This window comes from Crinia signifera, chromosome 1, assembly GCF_055691185.1.
Source record: "Crinia signifera chromosome 1, ASM5569118v1, whole genome shotgun sequence".
NCBI lineage: Eukaryota > Metazoa > Chordata > Amphibia > Anura > Myobatrachidae > Crinia > Crinia signifera.
The window spans coordinates 253,290,026-253,309,295 of record NC_139217.1 but is presented as its reverse complement, the minus strand read 5'-3'; the positions used below and the strand labels follow the sequence as shown (position 1 = coordinate 253,309,295).

Below are 19,270 nucleotides of genomic sequence, written 5' to 3'. Positions count from 1 at the left end.
ACAGCTGAAACTCTGTAGATTATACTGTCATTCCAGCCAGTGCTCCCCCCCCCTTCATTTTCCATAATTGTTTAACTGTAAGACTGCATGATAATCGCACATATCAATATAACTAAATTGAGAGCCAGCTTACTCGGTGTCACCCCTGGATCCCCCTTGTGGTGCTACAGGGACCAGCACGCTCTCTAAATGTGCATAATTCTATTTTGTGGGAGTCACACTACTGATCATCAGCCAGTTAAGGCTATAGCACTGGCAATGGCTGCTTAAAAAATAAACAAGAATAAATGGAAGGTGCATTTTATTATCAACAGCAGCACATATCTTACTAACAGACCTTAGGGAGTCACAAAACACATGCCTCATATCAGGTGTATCTGGACATGGGGCCTTCTCCAAAGAGCATGTTACACTTACATGTACATGCTCTTACTTGGGCATGCCTCAGATCCAGGGTTGGACTGGCCCATGAGGCTAAAGGGGAAACTCCAAGTGAGCCCTGCTGCCTGGGAGGGCATTATGCCAGAGTCAGTCTAATGCACATTTGCAGTTCTCCAGGAACATGGCAATCACTCGGAAACGGCGAAGGCAGCCATTTTCTGAGTGATTTGTGTCTGCAGCTGAGGGACACCAGAGGGGTAAGTAAAATCTCTGGCAAATGAACCTTGGACATCTTGAACTGATGGTCTCTTTATAGTGTAATTAAAATACCAAGTTTATTATGTCACATATTGGAGTAAGAAAATACTGATTATTATTAGCATTTGTAGTACTTTTTATTGCTTGGCATTATCTTTGCTTTACAGAAAGAAGCATCTTCCAGTGTTGCTGTGTGTAGGTGTCAGTAACAGATCTCGTTTTGATTTGCAGGTATATCCATTGCAAACACTTACTAAAAAACAGCCAACCGTTTTGATTATTTGTGGATCGGAACAGAATGGTGCTATTGGCCTGGTATGTGCCCGGATTCTGCGCATCTTTGTAAGTGACCTTTTAAAACAAGTAAACTAACTAGACAATAATGGGGGCAACTATTTGGGGTGGGTTTATTAAGAGAGGACACACAAGAGTGTAAAGTTTACCAGGAAGGACAAGATGCATTGGGGCAGATGTATTGGGGGGGGGGGGGGATTACATTTTCCCCAATGTCTTACTATAGCACCTTACATGCCCTAGTGACAGCCCATCGAGTTACGCTTGGCGGAGCTGTCCCCTGCAATCCCCCCCAGTGATTAGTGGCCGGGGCGATGTATTAACAGCCACCCAAGCCACTTTTGCCAGCTCAAGGCTAGCGTTAGGGGCAGATTAATACATCTGCCCCTCTGTTACTGGACTTCCATATCCGTGGCAATTGCATTTGCAGAGCTGCAGAACAGTACAAAATTCAGATAGGGGAGCCCACCAACTGCCACCCCAAACACTACAGTCCGGGACTCACTGGCAGGTGGGATAACCCTATTTGAATTTTGGATAGTGGTGCAGTCCCACCTCTGCAACTGCCACTGACTAGGAAGTCTAGGAGCAGAGCATTGTGTCCCTACTGGAATGGGTTATGTTGGGAGGTTTGCTACAAACAAACACATTAATAACAACCTACTATAGTAGCCCTTTTGACCACTATGGGAAACTGTACCAACAGGAAAGCAAGTGTCTCTAAACAATCCTCTTCGGGGCCTGTTACACATGCGGAAACATTAGTTTCCACATATTTTTTGTAATGGGCCATTCGTCTTTAAGAGTCTGATGTCCACCTGATGATCAGCAAACACTGAAAAATAAAGTTTTCCCAGTTTGCCTTTGAGAACAAACGCCATCTTCAGATCTTTTAAAATCGTCTAAAATGTAGGGAGTACATTTTCTGTATTGCCTCTATAATCCGTTCATTATTCTATTTGTCTGCTCTGTCTCATTGTGCCTGCATTATCTGCTTATACTCTCTCTTGCTTGTCATGTAAACTCCTCTCATTTATGGACATGGTTCTCAGTTATGGCACACATTTACAGAAAGGGTTAATACTCTTGCCCACCCATTCCTGTGCTCCCCCTGTGAATATGGGGAATTCTGTGCCGCAGCCCTGCCTGGCGCAGTGTGACTGACACACACACACACACCTGGGGCCTCGGGGAGCAGGTGCAGGCTTACTGGCATCCCAGCTGGGAGATCTTGTTTTGTGCAAGGACTGCAGCAATGTAGCAACCCACTGATTAATCAGATTATATTTACTAAATTATTTACCAGATCATTTCTATTTTGGAGAAATGCTATTTCACAGAAGGTTTTTAGATATGGTCGCAGCAGACATTCTCTTGGCAGCTTCATAACATTGTTTCTGAAATATTATAGCATTCTACTCACTTTAGACATAAACTTAATAGCTATCATTTATATAACTATGGTGTCTGCTTATAGAACTATTTGTGACAACTGAAAGGGCACATTTCTTTTTTATTTACTGTGCATGAATGTATAATAATGCAGGATCCATGGATGTAATACTTTTGTACAGCGTCTTACTAGTGAGATGTAATGAAAACTATATTTTGACTATTATGCAAACGTTATCCCTTCTAACTATACTTTAATATATACGAGGGGAAAGTGTAATGACATAAAACAACAGGAAACACCAATATCTCAGGTGCTAATGAACACATACAAACAAAGATATTAGTGCGGATCGAACAACCCGCCACCCCTCCCTTCTTCTAAACAAATTATATTTTAATGTGCCCTACACACACAGCAATGCTGGCTATGCTAGGTCGGGCAGTGCTGCATCGCTGTCGCTCAGCACACAGAACTGTGAGCCCACACACAATGCAAGCTGACAGCACTGCGTGCAGAGCACGCTGACAGCGCCAGTGTTCTCCAGTGGAGAACACTGTCGCTGCAGCTCCCCCATACACACAACGATGTAGGGGCATTTTCTAAGCAACTTTGCCAAACTGAGCAAAGTCGTTTACAAAATGCCTTAATATTGGCATGTGTGTAGGCCCTATAAGTCCTTAACCCCACTGCCCGCCACTACGAGCTGCCCACCACCACCAGCTGGCCAAACCCCGCCACTAGGAGCTGCACGCCCCACGGATCACGTGGCATGCTCCCCCCGCTGCACGGACCCCGCTGCTGGCTTCACACCCGCGATGTGCCACTGATGGGTTTGATTGTGATCTGATTTCACACCGGTGCAACCACAGGGTCTGGGGCCACACATCGGACCTGACAGCATGTCGCACACAGCCAATTTGGTCCGATTTCATGAACCGATCTGTCTGAGTCGGACCAAATCTGATCCAATCGGCTCAGTGTAGGGGGGCCTGAACCGTGTGTACACAGCATAAATCAGGCACTCCAAAACTTTGTCCTTAAAGCACGCTAAAAGCCCAGGTTTAGTTGATATCCAGGCTTCAGCACAGATTACTTATACCTCTTTTACACCAAAATTCCAGATACAACCCGTATTTGGAACATGGTTCCAAGCCAGGTCTGATACGGTGCGAAGGAACGTGCCTTACAAATGACGTCCCTCCATTCGCAAGGCGGAATCTGGTTCACTCGCAAGGATGCGAATTCGCATCCGAGCGAATGAACCCGAATAACCCCCATTGAGTGTTGAGTAATTAGTATCAAAAGGTTGAATTCATTTTTGTGAATTACTGCTGAGATTCTGTTATCTTTGCAAAACAGATACCAAGTAAAAACAAAGTAGCTTAAACATTATTCAGTTCTGCAATTGACAGATAAGAACCACATTTTAATTGAAACATTGTTTGTAAAACATATGCATAAAAGACTTACAATTTATGTATCAGACTACAGACAGGCCTGATTCTGAGTCACATGCAAAAGCAATACGCCGGCAAGGTTTCTGTTTCTGCAAATGCACAATTGTTTTGACTTGTTCTTTAATGTATGATAATTTACTACAACGAGTGGCAAAAACTGATTAGTTTCAGTTCTGTTACTGATCACAAATGATCCATTTCTCAAACATGTAGAAACACATTTTTAAACCAGTTGCTTGTATTCTGGTTGAATCAATAACTGTAAACCCAGTTAAATTCAAAGTTTTATTTTCGTAACCCTTCTTTTTTTTATTTTCTTAACCCTAATTGGCACATCGTGGACCTTATGGGCCTTATTCTGGTTGACCCTGGTGGAATTTGTCACACCAGGGGTCTGAGTCCCAGCGACAAAGACCTCTGGTGGGGACTCAGGCCGATATAGGAATCGGGGAGGCTTAAAAAGACCCTTGCACATTCACTAGCGTGACAGTGCACCCAGAGGGAGGAAGGAGGCAAGGTAAAATACAACCAGGTTTATTGATGTAATTGAAGACAGGAAGTTTGTATATGGCAGGCAGTAAGGTATGACGAAGACTGTAGTACAATGTAGGACGGGTGATATGAAATGCAGTGCCAGGCGCTGATGAAGTCCTTGATGGGGAATACACCCTGCACAGTGTGAGCAGTACTTTACTGAGGCTTGCCTGTAGTTGAGATGTGGAACGATGGCTGGAACATTGAATGCACAGGAACGATGACTAGAACATCGAATACACAGGAACGATGGTTGGAACATCGAATACTCAGGAACGATGGGTGGAACATTGAATACTCAGGAACGATGGTTGGAACATCGAATACTCAGGAATGATGGTTGGAACATCGAATACTCAGCAACCATGGTTGGAACATCAAATACTCAGGAACGATGGTTGGAACATCGAATACTCGGGAGCTAGGCTGAGAACTGCTGAGGTGAGAATTCTAGACTGGACGCTGGAATACCTGGATGGTCACAGGAGCTGGAATACCTGGATGGTCACAGGAGCTGGAATGCCTGGATGGTCACAGGAGCTGAAATACCTGGATGGTCACAGGAGCTGGAATACCTGGAGTGAATCACAGAGAGAGAGAGAGAGACAACTGCACCAACAGGAGACAATTGACAAATGAAGCACTAGCATCAGTCTGTGGGCTCCCAGCATACTTATACCCACTGGAAGGCCAGGGTTGGCCGGGTATGTATGACCGTGAGCTTAGACTGCACAGGATTGGTTCAGACTGACATGTGACTGAAAGGAGATGGTCCTCCCACCCCCCACCCCCCCCCCGATCGCACGCCGGGTTCATTCGCACGGCCTGTGAATGGATGTTTAGCATAAACATCCATTCGCAGCCTATGTGGAAACACCCACATCATTCGATGGTCACCGACCATTTAATGATGTGGAACGAGCACGCATATCTATGTGACTAACCGGTCACTTGGATTTGCGGGCACACTCCACAGGAACTTGGGGGGGCAGCTGACATCCAGGATGTCAGCTTCCCGCCCCCAAGTCACGGCCATATTACCATGGGAGTTCCCAGGATTCCAAGGAGCACACACACTGAATTGTTACTTGCGGTAATTGTTTCAATAATAATCTCTGAACCTGAAAAAATTATACCACAGTGGAGCTACAGACTCCCCAAAAATTAGAGGGGGCGCTGGTTACACAGAGTTATACCAAGGATGATGGCCTTTTTAGCCAAGCTGCAGCCTCCTATAGATCAAGAGTATATGTTTGGTATCCAGCTACAAGCTGGTGCACCTAGGTGGCGCTGCTTAGCCAAAAAAAACAATTAACCATTCAGATGCCAGATTTGTATTATCACAAATTTATTAAAAAGCATATTTCATTAAACAATATAAAAAGGTACTTTAGACATACATGACATACAACATAAAACATATATCAATTGAGGCGAGGCTGAGTTTAACTTTAAATGTATATACTGAGGCTTTAGTTATTAGGTGATTGTTCTAATTATCACAGAGGCTTTTGTATTCTAGTTACCAGTCCCAGGTCCGTTTTTAGTGAGATGGTTCTCGCAGGGATAGCTGTGGAATTGTACACTGGACTTCTTCCGTTTATCTGAGCTAGATTTTATTTGTAATCCTTTTGGATGGTCTACCTTTTTGTAAAGGGACCGTCTCCATTATATTTGGCAATATATTTTTTAGTATATGTATTATACAATTTTTTTTTATTGTTGTATGTTATAATAAATGCATTTGTATTTTACCATATAAATTGTGTTTGGTCATCATTCAGAACAACCCAGCGCTGTATACCCCCTCTTTTTTTTTTTTTACGGCTCCTGGTGGTGTCCGTCCAATGGTTTAGATCTCCTGCTGCAAAATATTGTGGTAGGCTGTGCGCCAGTACAATGGCAGCGCAGGGCTGTATTTCCGGGGAGCCCCGCAACAGCCCGGAAATACAGCCCAGCGCCACCATTGTACTGGCGCACAGCCTACCACAATATTTTGCAGCAGGAGATCTAAATCAATTGGACGGACACCACCTGGAGCCAGTCCCTTTACAAAAAGATAGACCATCCAAAAATATTACAAATAAAATCTGGCTCAGATAAAGGGAGGAAGTCCAGTGTATAATTCCACAGCTATCCCTGCGAAAACCATCTCACTAAAAACGGCCCTGAGATGGAAAACCAGACCACAGCATAACCAACAGACCGACAGAGATGGAACTGGGGAAGACCTTGCAGACAGAAGACTTCAGACCAAACGCTCTCCCCACACGCTGAAAGTCATCCGGAGGATGGCTAGATCACTGGTGGATCTGGAAGACGTCACAACGGCAGATCGAACAGGCCACATGCAATGCGTTTCGTCACTAGAATGGACTTCGTCAGAAGGGGGGGAACAACAAATATATACATGAATATATCTATGTATGGAAATGCAGTCCTGAAAGCTGCCAAGGATTTGCATTTAGTAAGTGCTGAGGAGGCCACTAGGGACCAGGGGTGGTCTGTGGACTGGGCACTTGTCTTGCCCACTGCAGGCAGGACGCACCCCGTTGTCTGGTGAGAGAATGAGTGGCACAGTGATAGAGGGCAGAGCAGGTCACATGGTTATTGTCAGATCTGCACAGACAGGACAGGTACTCTGGGCCAGATTAAGCGTTAGGGGAGCCCGGAGCACTTAAGATAAGGGCTCCCTTCTTGTGGGCATGCTCAGGTCCTATTATATATATATATATATATATATATATATATATATATATATATATAAATAATATATAGATTATAAGTCGCACCCTGGTTAGGTCTCCCAAGATGCATAACCTTACATTTATCAACTTTGAACATCATTTTCCATTTATATGACCACTTATTTAGTTTGTTTAAAGCTCTCTGTAGCGTGGAGACATCTTCAACCGCTCTAATTAGCCTACATGATTTTGTGTCATCTGCAAAGATGGACAAACTGCTTAGTATTCCGTCCTCTATAATCTATGCTGCGGTATAAGTCTGCCATATAAGCCCAGTGGTGGTGTCCTGTGCTACCGTATAAGTCTGCCGTATAAGTCCAGTGGTGGAGTCCTGTGCTGCCAGATAAGTCTGCTTTATAGGTCAAGTCGTAGTGTCCCTCTGCCCTATCAGTCCAAGGGTGCTGCTGCCTGTCTGCTGTGCTGCTTTCACCAGCTAGGTGAAAGCAGACTGGAGTACAATCCAGACATAAGAGGGATAAGGGGAAACCGTCAACTGAAGATGTGGTCCATAATCCTGATGCAAGAATAAAGACATAAACACTGGCCAAGGCCTTAGCCTTTTTTTTTTTTACACTTTTTGTCATTGGCAGCTTGTTTTCTCCTCAATGTCCTCTTCCTCTGGCCTCTCCTCGTAATGTGAAAAGTAATCAGATATGGTATTCGATTCATAGGACTTGGAAAGCGTTTTCCAGGGGGACCACCTGTTGCTGAAACAGGAATGGGCATGCCCTGTGTAAACAAAATAAGGACAATTCCATTGTGCACCTCTTTTCTTTGCATTATGTGCTCTTTGTAGCATTGCCATCTTGTTTTGTGGGAGCCCATATTATGAGCATCCATTTTTCTTCCTCAGCTCCTCCTCTTTGCCAGCTTCTACAAAGATGTGGTGACATTATCTCAGTCCAGGATGTCTTTGTCAGCTAGGCTATGAGCATCAATTTTTACTCCTCAGCTCATCCTTGTCTTTGACATCTCCAACTACAATGCAGTGACATTTTCTCACAGCTGCTATTTGATTTTTAGGAGTGATTGAATAAAATAAAAATATAAACAACAATAAAATGAGCCAATCTTTATTACCTGCAAAAAGAGTAATACAATTATTATTTAACTAGGTGATTCATCGCGCCCTACGGGCGCTCTTCACACCGTCGTAAGGGGCTGCGCCCCCTTAATTTGTGAACGTTTGTATATGAGAAATATGGTTAGAATTGTATGAAAGATGCCCTGTATTGCAACTTAGGTGTCCGCGAATCGCGGGAGGGGGGGTCGCGGAGGGTGCCGCGAATTGCAGGAGGGGGGGTCACGGGGGGTGCCACGAATTGCAGGAGGGGGGGTTGTGGGGGGGTGGATGCTGCGAATCGCGGGAGGGGAGGGATTGCAGAGAATCGCGGGAGGGGGGTCGCGGAGTGGGTTGCCGCAAATCGCGGGAGGGGGGTTACGGGGGCGGGGGTTGCGGCGAATCATGGTAGGGGGGGTCGCGGGGGGTGTGCCGTGAATCACGGGAGGGGGGGTCACGGGGTGGGGTGCCGAGAATCGCGGGGGGGTGTGTGTGTGCCGTGAATCGCAGGAGTGGGGGTTGCGGGGGGGGGGGGGGGGTGTGACGCGAATCGCCACAAGAAAAAATCAACACAGAAAGGTCAACATATGTAAATGTTGACATAAGTGTGGCACTTCATTGGTGTCCATGTCGACACATGAGAATGAATATGAAAACATTCAAAAAATGAAAAAAAAACTTCAAAAACTCATGTCAACCTTTTTCATTGTCGACCATAGCCATGTCAGTGTTTTCCATGTGCAATTTAATTCTGGAGCTGCCGCGAATCGCGGGGGGGTGCCGCGAATTGCGGGGGGGTCGCGGGGGTGGGTGCCGCGAATCGCGGGAGGGGGGGGTTACGGGGCGGGGGTTGCGGCGAATCATGGGAGGGGGGGTCGCGGGGGTGTGCCGTGAATCACGGGAGGGGGGGTCACGGGGTGGGGTGCCGAGAATCGCGGGGGAGGTGTGTGTGTGCCGTGAATCGCGGGAGTGGGGGTTGTGGGGGGGGGGGGGGTGTGACGCAAATCGCCACAAGAAAAAATCAACACAGAAAGGTCAACACATGTAAATGTTGACATAAGTGTGGCACTTCATTGGTGTCCATGTCGACACATGAGAATGAATATGAAAATATTCAAAAAATGAAAAAAAACTTCAAAAACTCATGTCAACCTTTTTCATTGTCGACCATAGCCATGTCAGTGTTTTCCATGTGCAATTTAATTTTGGAGCTGCCGCGAATCACGGGGGGTGCCGCGAATTGTGGGAGGGGGGGGTCGCGGAGTTGGGTGCCGCGAATCGCGGGAGGGCGGGGTTCACAGGGGTTTCGGTGGGGGGTTGCCGCGAATTGCGGGAGGTGGGGGGTCACGGGGGGTGCCGCGAATCGCGGGGGGGGTTGCGGGGGGGTGTGACGCGAATCGCCACAAGAAAAAATCAACACAGAAAGGTCAACACATGTAAATGTTGACATAAGTGTGCCACTTCATTGGTGTCCATGTTGACACATGACAATGAATATGAAAACATTAAAAAAATGAAATAAATCTTCAAAAACTCATGTCAACCTTTTTCATTGTCGACCATAGCCGCGCCAGTGTTTTGCATGTGCCATTTAATCCTGGGGCTGCCGCGAATCGCGGGGGGTGCCGCGATTTGCGGGCGGGGGGGTTGCGGGGGGTGGGTGCCGCGAATCGCGGGAGAGCGCGGTTCATGGGGGTTCCGGTGGGGGGTTGCCGCGAATTGCGGGAGGGGGGGGGGTCGCAGGGGGGTGCCGCGAATCGCCGGAGGGGGGGTTGCGGGGGGTGTGACGCGAATCGCCACAAGAAAAAAATCAACACAGAAAGGTCAACACATGTAAATGTTGACATAAGTGTGGCACTTCATTGGTGTCCATGTCGACACATGAGAATGAATATGAAAATATTTAAAAAATGACAAAAAACCTTCAAAAACTCATGTCAACCTTTTTCATTGTCGACCATAGCCATGTCAGTGTTTTCCATGTGCAATTTAATTCTGGAGCTGCCGCGAATCACGGGGGGGTGCCGCGAATTGCGGGAGGGGGGGTCGCGGGGTGGGTGCCGCGAATCGCGGGAGGGCGGGGTTCATGGGGGTTCCGGTGGGGGGTTGCCGCGAATTGCGGGAGGTGGGGGGTCACGGGGGGTGCCGCGAATCGCGGGAGGGGGGGTTGCGGGGGGGTGTGACGCGAATCGCCACAAGAAAAAATCAACACAGAAAGGTCAACACATGTAAATGTTGACATAAGTGTGCCACTTCATTGGTGTCCATGTCGACACATGACAATGAATATGGAAAAATTAAAAAAATTAAAAATAAATCTTCAAAAACTCATGTCAACCTTTTTCATTGTCGACCATAGCCATGTCAGTGTTTTGCATGTGCCATTTAATCCTGGGGCTGCTGCGAATTGCGGGGGGGGGGGAGGGGGGTGCCGCGAATCGCGGCAGGGGGGTTGCAGGGGGGGTGCCGCCAATCATGCCGCCAATCGTGCAAGGGGGGGTCGCGGGGGGGGTTCTTTTTGCCGCGAATCGCGGGAGGGAGGTCGCGGGGGGGTGTTTTTTTCCGCGAATCGGGGGGGGGGGGTCACGGGGGAGGGTTTGCCGCGATTCGCGGGAGGGGGGGTCACGGGGTGGTGGTTATGCCGCGAATTGCGGGAGGGGTCGTGGGGGGGTTCTTTTTGCAGCGAATCGCGGGAGGGTGGGTCGCGGGGGAGCGGGTGTTTTTGCCGCGAATCGCGGGAGGGGGGCGCGGGGGGGGAGGTTTTGCCGCAAATCGCGGGAGGGGGGCGCTCACCTGGTGGCTGTGGAGTAGCAGTGCTGGGCAACATGGGAAGGCAGTGGGTGTCTGGCACTGTCTGTGGGCTCACTGGGCTGGTTCTCTGTCACATACCTCCCAACATGACCCTCTCCAGGAGGGACACAATGCTCTGTTTCTAGACTTCCCCTTAATGTATGATTGCCATCACCTGTTTTAAACAGGTTAATTTCTCAGAAAGGTGTTCAGCACAGATGAAGGCAATCACACATTAAGAGGAAAGTCCAGGAACAGAGCGTTATAGACACAGACACCCACTTTGAGTGACAGATGTAGCCAAATATATAGGAGATAAAATGTTTTACACTTTATTGAGTGAATAATTTGGGGTGTATCCTGGATTCCATTAATATAACATGGTGGATCTTTGATGAGTCACTTACCCTAACTTTCCCTACCTGGGTCCAGGTGTCTTTAAGGGGTTGTAGTGAACTTCTCTCCATGTGGTGGTGTTTGGGAGATTTCCGTTGACCGCTTGTTCCACTCAGCTGCTGCTTCGGTCGCTGCTGTTTGATGTGTCCAGCTGATGATATCACTCGGCTCCCGGCTGGTTGAAGTCCGGCTTGTAATGCGCTTTTCTACTTAGCCACTTGTAACACTTAGCCGCTGCCACTGCTTGATGTGTACAGTGACACCCGGCCGATTATGCCACTTTGCTCCCAGTGGGGTGAGGTCCAGCTTGTAGTCTGCTTTTCTGCTACAGGTTCCCCGATCAAAAGAGCCACCAATGTTTTTTGTGTATACTGTATAATAAACTTTTTCCAGGTTAATTGGTCATTTCCTGGATTGCCCTTTTTATGAGTCAAAAACTTAATTTCATTTTTAAAAGAAACTTTGTTAAAACAGGAAGTGGTGGGAACCGCATGGTAAAAAGTTACCTTCAGGGAAAAGATGATTTAGTATTCTAATTTGGCATGTAGATCAATATCTATATTGAGTCTTTGGGGATATAACATTTGCAATTCATAGATCCATTTTGTTTTGTTTCTTATCAGATGTAATTATATATTTCCTCCTCTCTAATTTATTTCTATTTTTTCTATTACTATAAATTGCATTTCAGCAGGCTTCGTTATGCATCTCTAAAAGGTGTTTTGACACACTGTGGGTGAGAAGTCCTCTCTTTATATTGTAAATATGTTCATAAAATCTTGTTTTAGCCTTCCTTTTAGTTTGACCCACATATAAGCCAATATGTAAGCCACAGGGGCACTGTAGTAAATAAATATTTTCTTACAAATTGCATAGTTTGTAAGTTGCAAGTGTTTTGTTTTATATTTTTACAGTTGTTTTTTACTTAAATTACATTCCTGATTTAGTCGTACAGCCTAGATTGTTACAGGCCGTGCAGTTAAGGCAATATGAAAAGCCATTCTTCAATATTGTTTTTTTCTTATCTTCATCTATTGGGATGAAGCTTTTTACTAATGTCTGTCCAATATTTCTAGCCTTTCTATATATTACTCATCGTTTATTGTTTATGAATGTTTTTAATTCCTCGTCAAGTTGCAATATACAGTATGCCAATATTTTTGGATAAGGTTCTCTATTGTTTTGAAGTTACTTGAGAATTGTGTAATGAAAAGAAGGTCCTGTTCTGTGTTATCAATTTTATTTTTGTATTTGATCATTTCATATCTTTCCATTCTTTCCACTTTGGCAGTTTGAGTTTCCAGATGTTTTTCTTCATATCCTTTCTGTAGAAATTGCTGTTTCATATCAGTACTCTGGGTTAGGAAAGTAGTATCTTCTGTGCAGTTTCTTCTGACCCTTTGGAACTGTCCCAACAGGATATTTGATATCCACTTCCTGTGATGCTTACTTGAAGTTGGTAACCTATTATTTCTTAAAACTCTAAAGAACTTATTAATATATGTTCTTGTTTGTATTGTATTGATTGAAATATAGATCTTTAAATCTAAAAACAATGACACATTCTCAGCTCATGGTGGTAGTAAATTCTAAATTGATTGTGTTGCTATTGATGTATACATAAGATAGATGAAGATAAGGAAAAAATATTAAAGAATGGCTTTTGCATCAGATTTAGCATAGCCAAATAGCAAAACTGAAGCAGAGTATGCTGGGATGTGTAGTTCAGCCACAGCTGGAGTGTCAAGGTTAGCCATCAAGGATCTAGGCTGTACAATGACTAAATCAGTAATGTAATTTAAGTAAAAAACAACTGGAAAAGAATATAACATAAAATAAAACACTTCATGCAATTCGGAAGAAATTATTGTGCCCCTGTGGAAGCCAATATGTTGGTCAAACTAAAAGGAAGGCTAAAACAAGATTTTATGAACATGTTTACAATATAAAGAGAGGACTTCTCACCCACAGTGTGTCAAAACACTTTTTAGAGATGCATAACGAAGCCTGCTGAACTGCAATTTATAGTAATAGAAAAACTAAAAAAAGAAATGGTACTTGTGTATTTTGGCGGCGCCCATCGCATCGCATACCATAAGGCATACGATGGTATGCGATGCGACGCGATATCGCGCGATATTGTACAATGCCATACAATTTTAAAATTGCATGACATTGTATATGGCATACAATGCCATACAATGCGATGCGATTAAACATTGTATAAGCACCCTAATGGGTGTTTACAATGTTAAATGCACCCCCCCCGCCACCCCCCCACTATAAACGTGAACCCGAAGCGTGGCGAGCGCAGGGGCGGCGGTACGCGTCCTCCGACCATTTCATACCCCCACTATCCACGTCGGCATGGAGTTGAGAATAGAAAGTGTGGCGAGCGCAGCGAGCCACCGAGCCTGAAGCGTGGCGAGCGCAGTGAGCCCCGCGAGGGGATGCGGATACCTGTGAAGGCCGCGAGAGGACTCCGATACCTGTGATGGTATCCGCGTCCCCTCGCGGGGCTCGGTGGCTCGCTGCGCTCGCCACACTTTCTATTCTCAACTCCACACCGACGTGGATAATGGGGGTATGAAAAGGTCGGAGGACGCGTACCGCCGCCCCTCGCGGGCTCGCCGCGCACGCCACGCTTCGGGTTCACGTTTATAGTGGGGGGGTGGCGTGGGGGTGCATTTAACATTGTAAGCACCTATTACGGTGCTTAAAAGCACCCTTTAGGGTGCTTATACAATCTTTCATCGTATAGGGCAAAAATCGCGTCGCATCGCATGCCATTGGGTGCATGGCATGCGATGCGATTAAAACATCACGCGATGGGAATCGGGGGCGCCGCTATAATACACAAGTATCCAAAGAAATTGACGAAGAGGAGATATATCATTACATCTGATAAGAAATTAAACAAAATGGATCTATGAACTGCAAACGTTAAAGACTCAATATAGACATTGATTTACATGCTTTTTTAAACAAATAATAATCTTCTTACGATATATTGTCAAAAACACACTGATATTCTATATTGGGGCAGTACGGATGGTGTAATGGTTAGCATTATTGCCTCACAGCACTGAGGTCATGGGTTCAATTCCCACCATGGCCCTAACTGTGCAGAGTTTGTATATTCTATGTGTACTTGCTTGGGTTTACTCTGGGTACTCCAGTTTCCTCCCACAATCCAAAAATATACTGGTAGGCGAATTGGCTCCCAACAAATTAACCCTAGAATGTCTGTGTGTGCGTGTACATGTGTTTGGGAATATAGATTGTAAGCTCCACTGGGGCAGGGACTGATGTGACAAATATTCTCTGTAAAGCGCTGCGGAATTTGTGTGCGCTATATAAGAAACATGTTAAAATATTTTATACACTACCCTTGTAATTTTAAAGCAAACTTATTAAATGCCAAATTAGAATGCTAAATCATCTATTCCCTAAAGGGAACTTTTTACCATGCTTTACCATTAACCGATGACCACTTCCTGTTTAACAACGTTTAAAAAAAAATTACAATTTTTTGACCTATAAAAAGGGCAATCCAGGAAATTACCTGTTAACCTCGAAAAAGTGTATTATATACAAGAAATGCGTTGGTGGCTGGTGAGTGCGGATCTTCCAGCAGAGAAGCACAGTACAAGCCAGACCTCACCCTGCCAGGAGCCGAGTGACATAATCTACAGGCGGTGTACACATAAAGCAGCAGCTGCTACGTGCAGGGCCGGTGGAAGTCCCCCGCCCCAGGCAAATCCCCCCTGCGCCGACTGCCGCCCACTCCCCGCTGGGGGGGTGGGGATTTCAGCATGGCACTACCCGCACTCCGAGGGGGGGGGATGGTGCAGACGAAACTGCGGCAGCGGGGGTGCGGGCGATACTGCGGCATGTCCAGGGGGGCAGCGTTGATTAATGGGTGTTATGGGGGGGAGGTCACTGCTCCCCGCTCCGTGCTTGCTGGTACCTCTCTATGGTACCTCTCTATGGTACCTGCGATTTCACTACGGTGCCGTACGTATGCAAATGGGGAGCCTGGCTACTACATAAGTACCTCAAAAACTTCTGCATGTAGCTCTTGTGGATGAAGCCCTTCATATGCTTTGCCAGGATACTTGGGTGGTCAGAGGAATACATTCTGGCGACCGTGCTCGATCCTTGGTTTAAAGCGTGTGTTGTGTCTCTGTTTCCAGTGGACACAGCAGTTTTTCAGCCACAGTCATGTGGCAGATTCTGTCGCTGAAATGATTGGTTTGTTAAACTGTGCATAAGGGTGGGAGGGAGGCCCAGGGACAATTCCATCTTGCACCTCTTTTCTTTGGAGCATTTTATGCCACAGTTATTAAAACTGCTATGCAGTGCCAGATTTGCCACATGTTTGTGCCGCCCACTTATGTCCCTTAGCTTCGTCATCTAGCTACATTGCACAACCTTTTGGCCGAAAAACAATATTGTGAGTTGTGAGTTGTTCAGAATAGACTGGAAATGAATATTAGTGAGGTTAATAATACTGTAGGAACAAAAATAAAAACAAGATCTGTCATTTTAGCAGTTTTTTATGATCCCCCCCCCCAAAAAAAAAATCCAGATCCAAAACACAAAACCTGAAAAGTGTCCTGTGCACACATATATAACCAGTAAGCCTTCTCAAAGCAAATGCATTGAAAGCTAATCTGCTACCTTTTGAATGCCTCTATTTTTGTGCATGAGTGAGAGAGAAAGAGATGTAGTTTCACTCCCTGCCACAGATGACAGTGTTTCCTAGGCACATGGACACTAGACCTATATAGATGATTAAGCAAGTGGGTGGCAGTGTTTCGGAGACACACAGACACTATATATATATATATATATATATATATATATATATATTATTATTATTAAAAATGATAATTTAATAAACCAGTGGATAGGAAAATAATAATACTGTATGCATTACCATCCAAACCATGTAACCCGTTACCCCTAGCAACGGCTGGTTGTCACTGTGATTTCAGCAAATGGTTAGTTCAGTGTGTATAAACTCTTTCATTCACATACAATGGATACTGGTTGTAAACTTCATTAGCATATGAAGAAACACTGCTGATTCCAGGTACATGTTTCCTGACAAGATTAACCAGTTCTCTGCAGTACAAGAAATGAGCTTTTTACCCTGTATACTGTGTGATCACTGTAGCCGCACAGCTAAGTAAAACATGCTATGCAGAAGATTATGCGATTGAGACTCTCTCTGAGAGTTTGTGCAATGAATATCACTTTATCACCTTAAGTACATGATCAGCTCACCAATTCCATCTATCGTATCACACACTGATTACGCTTACAACTGTTAATGCGTTCGAAATGCTAGTGTTGATTATAATAAAATAATACTCACAGACATTTGGTCAAATGGTGATCACGGATCTGACCCCGTGCATTATATTATTGATGTTCATAGTGAACGCAAAGGGGGTTACAGAGTAACACACAATACAGATATATATATAAAAACTACAGAATAGCACAATAAAGCTTATACATGAAATAGAAACATTACTACAAAAAATATAACTGCAAGTACAGCTAACACACACAAGGACTGGCACAAATAAGGCAACAGCAAATTACCGTCAAGGGAAGCAGATACCACGGCCGGATACAAATCCCAGGTCCCTGGGTATGTGTTCTGGATAGATCACATAATAATGGGAGCTCCCAGATCCTGACAACAAATTATATACCAAGGGGGGAGTGGGGACAAGCTGGGATATTATTGGATGCAGAAAGTGGACTGGGCATCTCTTCATTGATCCTCCACATCACGGGTACGATTTCCTGTCCATGAGAATCTCGTCAGACCATGCTGTTTCTTTGTTCAGGTATTTGGACCGAGACTAGGAAACCAGTTTGAACTGGATGGGTGGTCATTGGTTTCACTACACACAAAGGTTCATCTGATTACATTGATTTAGGTATCTGGGAGGGCAGGTATAGCGGTTTTTTCACCATACTGACATTTGCGACTGTTGACGGCAACTGAAACAAGTTAAATCAAAACAACATTTGAGGTTTATTCAGGGAGTTTCACGCAAACAGAAAGAGACAAAAGGGAACATATCTTTAAGAATTTAACCATTAATGTTTCACATCCGGCCCTGGTAGTTACATTTAAGCTAATAAGACTCAATTGGCGCCATGGAATTGCGCAGTGGGCGGTCGTAATACTTTAATGGCGTAGAGCTGCAATTTCGACTTCCACTATATACATATATATATATATATATATATATATATATATATATATACACATACATATATAATTTTTTATTATTACACTGAATCCATTTTATTTATTATGTCATCATTATTTGTGATAGTGTACCCTTTTTTGTTCTAGGATTATGAACCTACAATATTCTACCCTAAAAGATCATTAGACAATCTGTACAAGGATCTCACAATTCAGTGTGAGAAGATGGATATTCCTTTTCTATCCTACCTCCCAACAGAAGTAAGTAATGGAATAAATTAATTAATAATGATACCTTTCTGTGAGGGTAACTAAACTTTACAGTATTTTTCCAAATTTTATGGTAAATTTAGGGACAAGTTTTTCGTAAGTGTAATGAAAGGCTTATCACATTTGATCAGCACAAGCAGAAGTCATGCTACCCTGGTACCACTTCACATTTATAAACTAATTTGGGAAGGAAAGTAAAGTCAGTCTCATGAGGTAATATGCAAGATGACTTCTGGTAGGGTGCCAAATGATGCTCTGACAGTCAGGATTCCGACGGTCTTTCCACGACATTGGAATCCCGACTGTTGAAATACCCGACAGTCTGGATCCTGATTGACAGGGGATAGTCTCTCTCGGGGGGGGGGGGGGTTCACAACCCCCCATTGAGGGATAATAGAACCTGTGGCGAGCACAGCAAACCACCAAACCCGCAAGGAGCTTTTTTCCGTCAGCCCCCCTGTCGGAGTACTGACCACCACAATCCCGAGTGTCGGCCCGTCATACAACACCATTATAATATTGGTCGAGTATGATCATATATACTTATTAATGTGCTATTTGCAACCCTGATGATAATTCCACCCTTCCAGTTCTAGTCCTAATAAGTAAAAATGTCCCTGTGAACCTCTGAATTTTTAAATATGATGGCAGAAAAGAGCTCACAGCCCCACCTAATTTGTCCTTTCAGAATATATTGATTTTTCAGATTTTTTGGGTGTGTGGCTTTTTATTTTTAGCATGCTCCATCTACCAACGATACCTTTATAAATTGTAATATGTTTGTACCATACATTGTTTTACTCATCAATGTGTGGGGTGGGTCCAATTTCCCATTCGAATCCTATCCAGACTGATCCAAGTAAGTATTTAAACCCTATCCTTTTCAGACCTAAAAAGTGAGGATGTTTACATTGTTCTTGTGCCCTACAGGTGCAGTTAATAAATGATGCATATAATTTAGTGGTGGATGCAGTGTTGGGTGTGGAGACCGAGACAGGAGAGGTGAAAGAACCATGGACGAGTATTTTGGGGATACTGAAGCAGATAAAAATACCTATTATCAGTCTGGACGTTCCATCAGGTACCTAACTTACAAAATGCTTTATTATGCCAACCAATGTTTATAGCTTTGTTGTAAATCAATAATAGGATATGTACTGTATGTATATTGTGAGTGATCACATGGTCATGAAATTGTGGAGTTCATTCTAGCACCCTGTACTTCACACTACCTGAACAGGTGCTCTTTCGTGCTTGGGATGTGGCTCTCTGCTTTGAAAGCTTATACTACACTCCAATCTGTATCAAAGCGATACAAAGGTAGCCCTGTTAGCTCAGCCTCACACCAGCTCACCTACTGGTAGGATTATTTTATCTGTGCATCCTATGGGATAGTTTCACTGTTGTTTGTGTCCCATACAGTTGAATACATCCTGCAGTGCTCAAGAC

General features: G+C 44.6%; 1 protein-coding gene across 2 annotated transcripts in view; it reads left to right on the top strand.

Moving 5' to 3' along the window:
* Positions 1–19,270, top strand: part of YJEFN3 (YjeF N-terminal domain containing 3) — a 166,226-nt gene that overhangs the window by 134,357 nt on the left and 12,599 nt on the right. For both annotated transcript variants that reach the window (XM_083180208.1, XM_083180211.1), the window contains exons 3-5: positions 871–981; positions 17,699–17,812; positions 18,752–18,902. In XM_083180208.1, the coding sequence (XP_083036334.1) occupies positions 871–981; positions 17,699–17,812; positions 18,752–18,902 (376 nt within the window). The remainder of the gene's footprint in view (positions 1–870; positions 982–17,698; positions 17,813–18,751; positions 18,903–19,270) is intronic.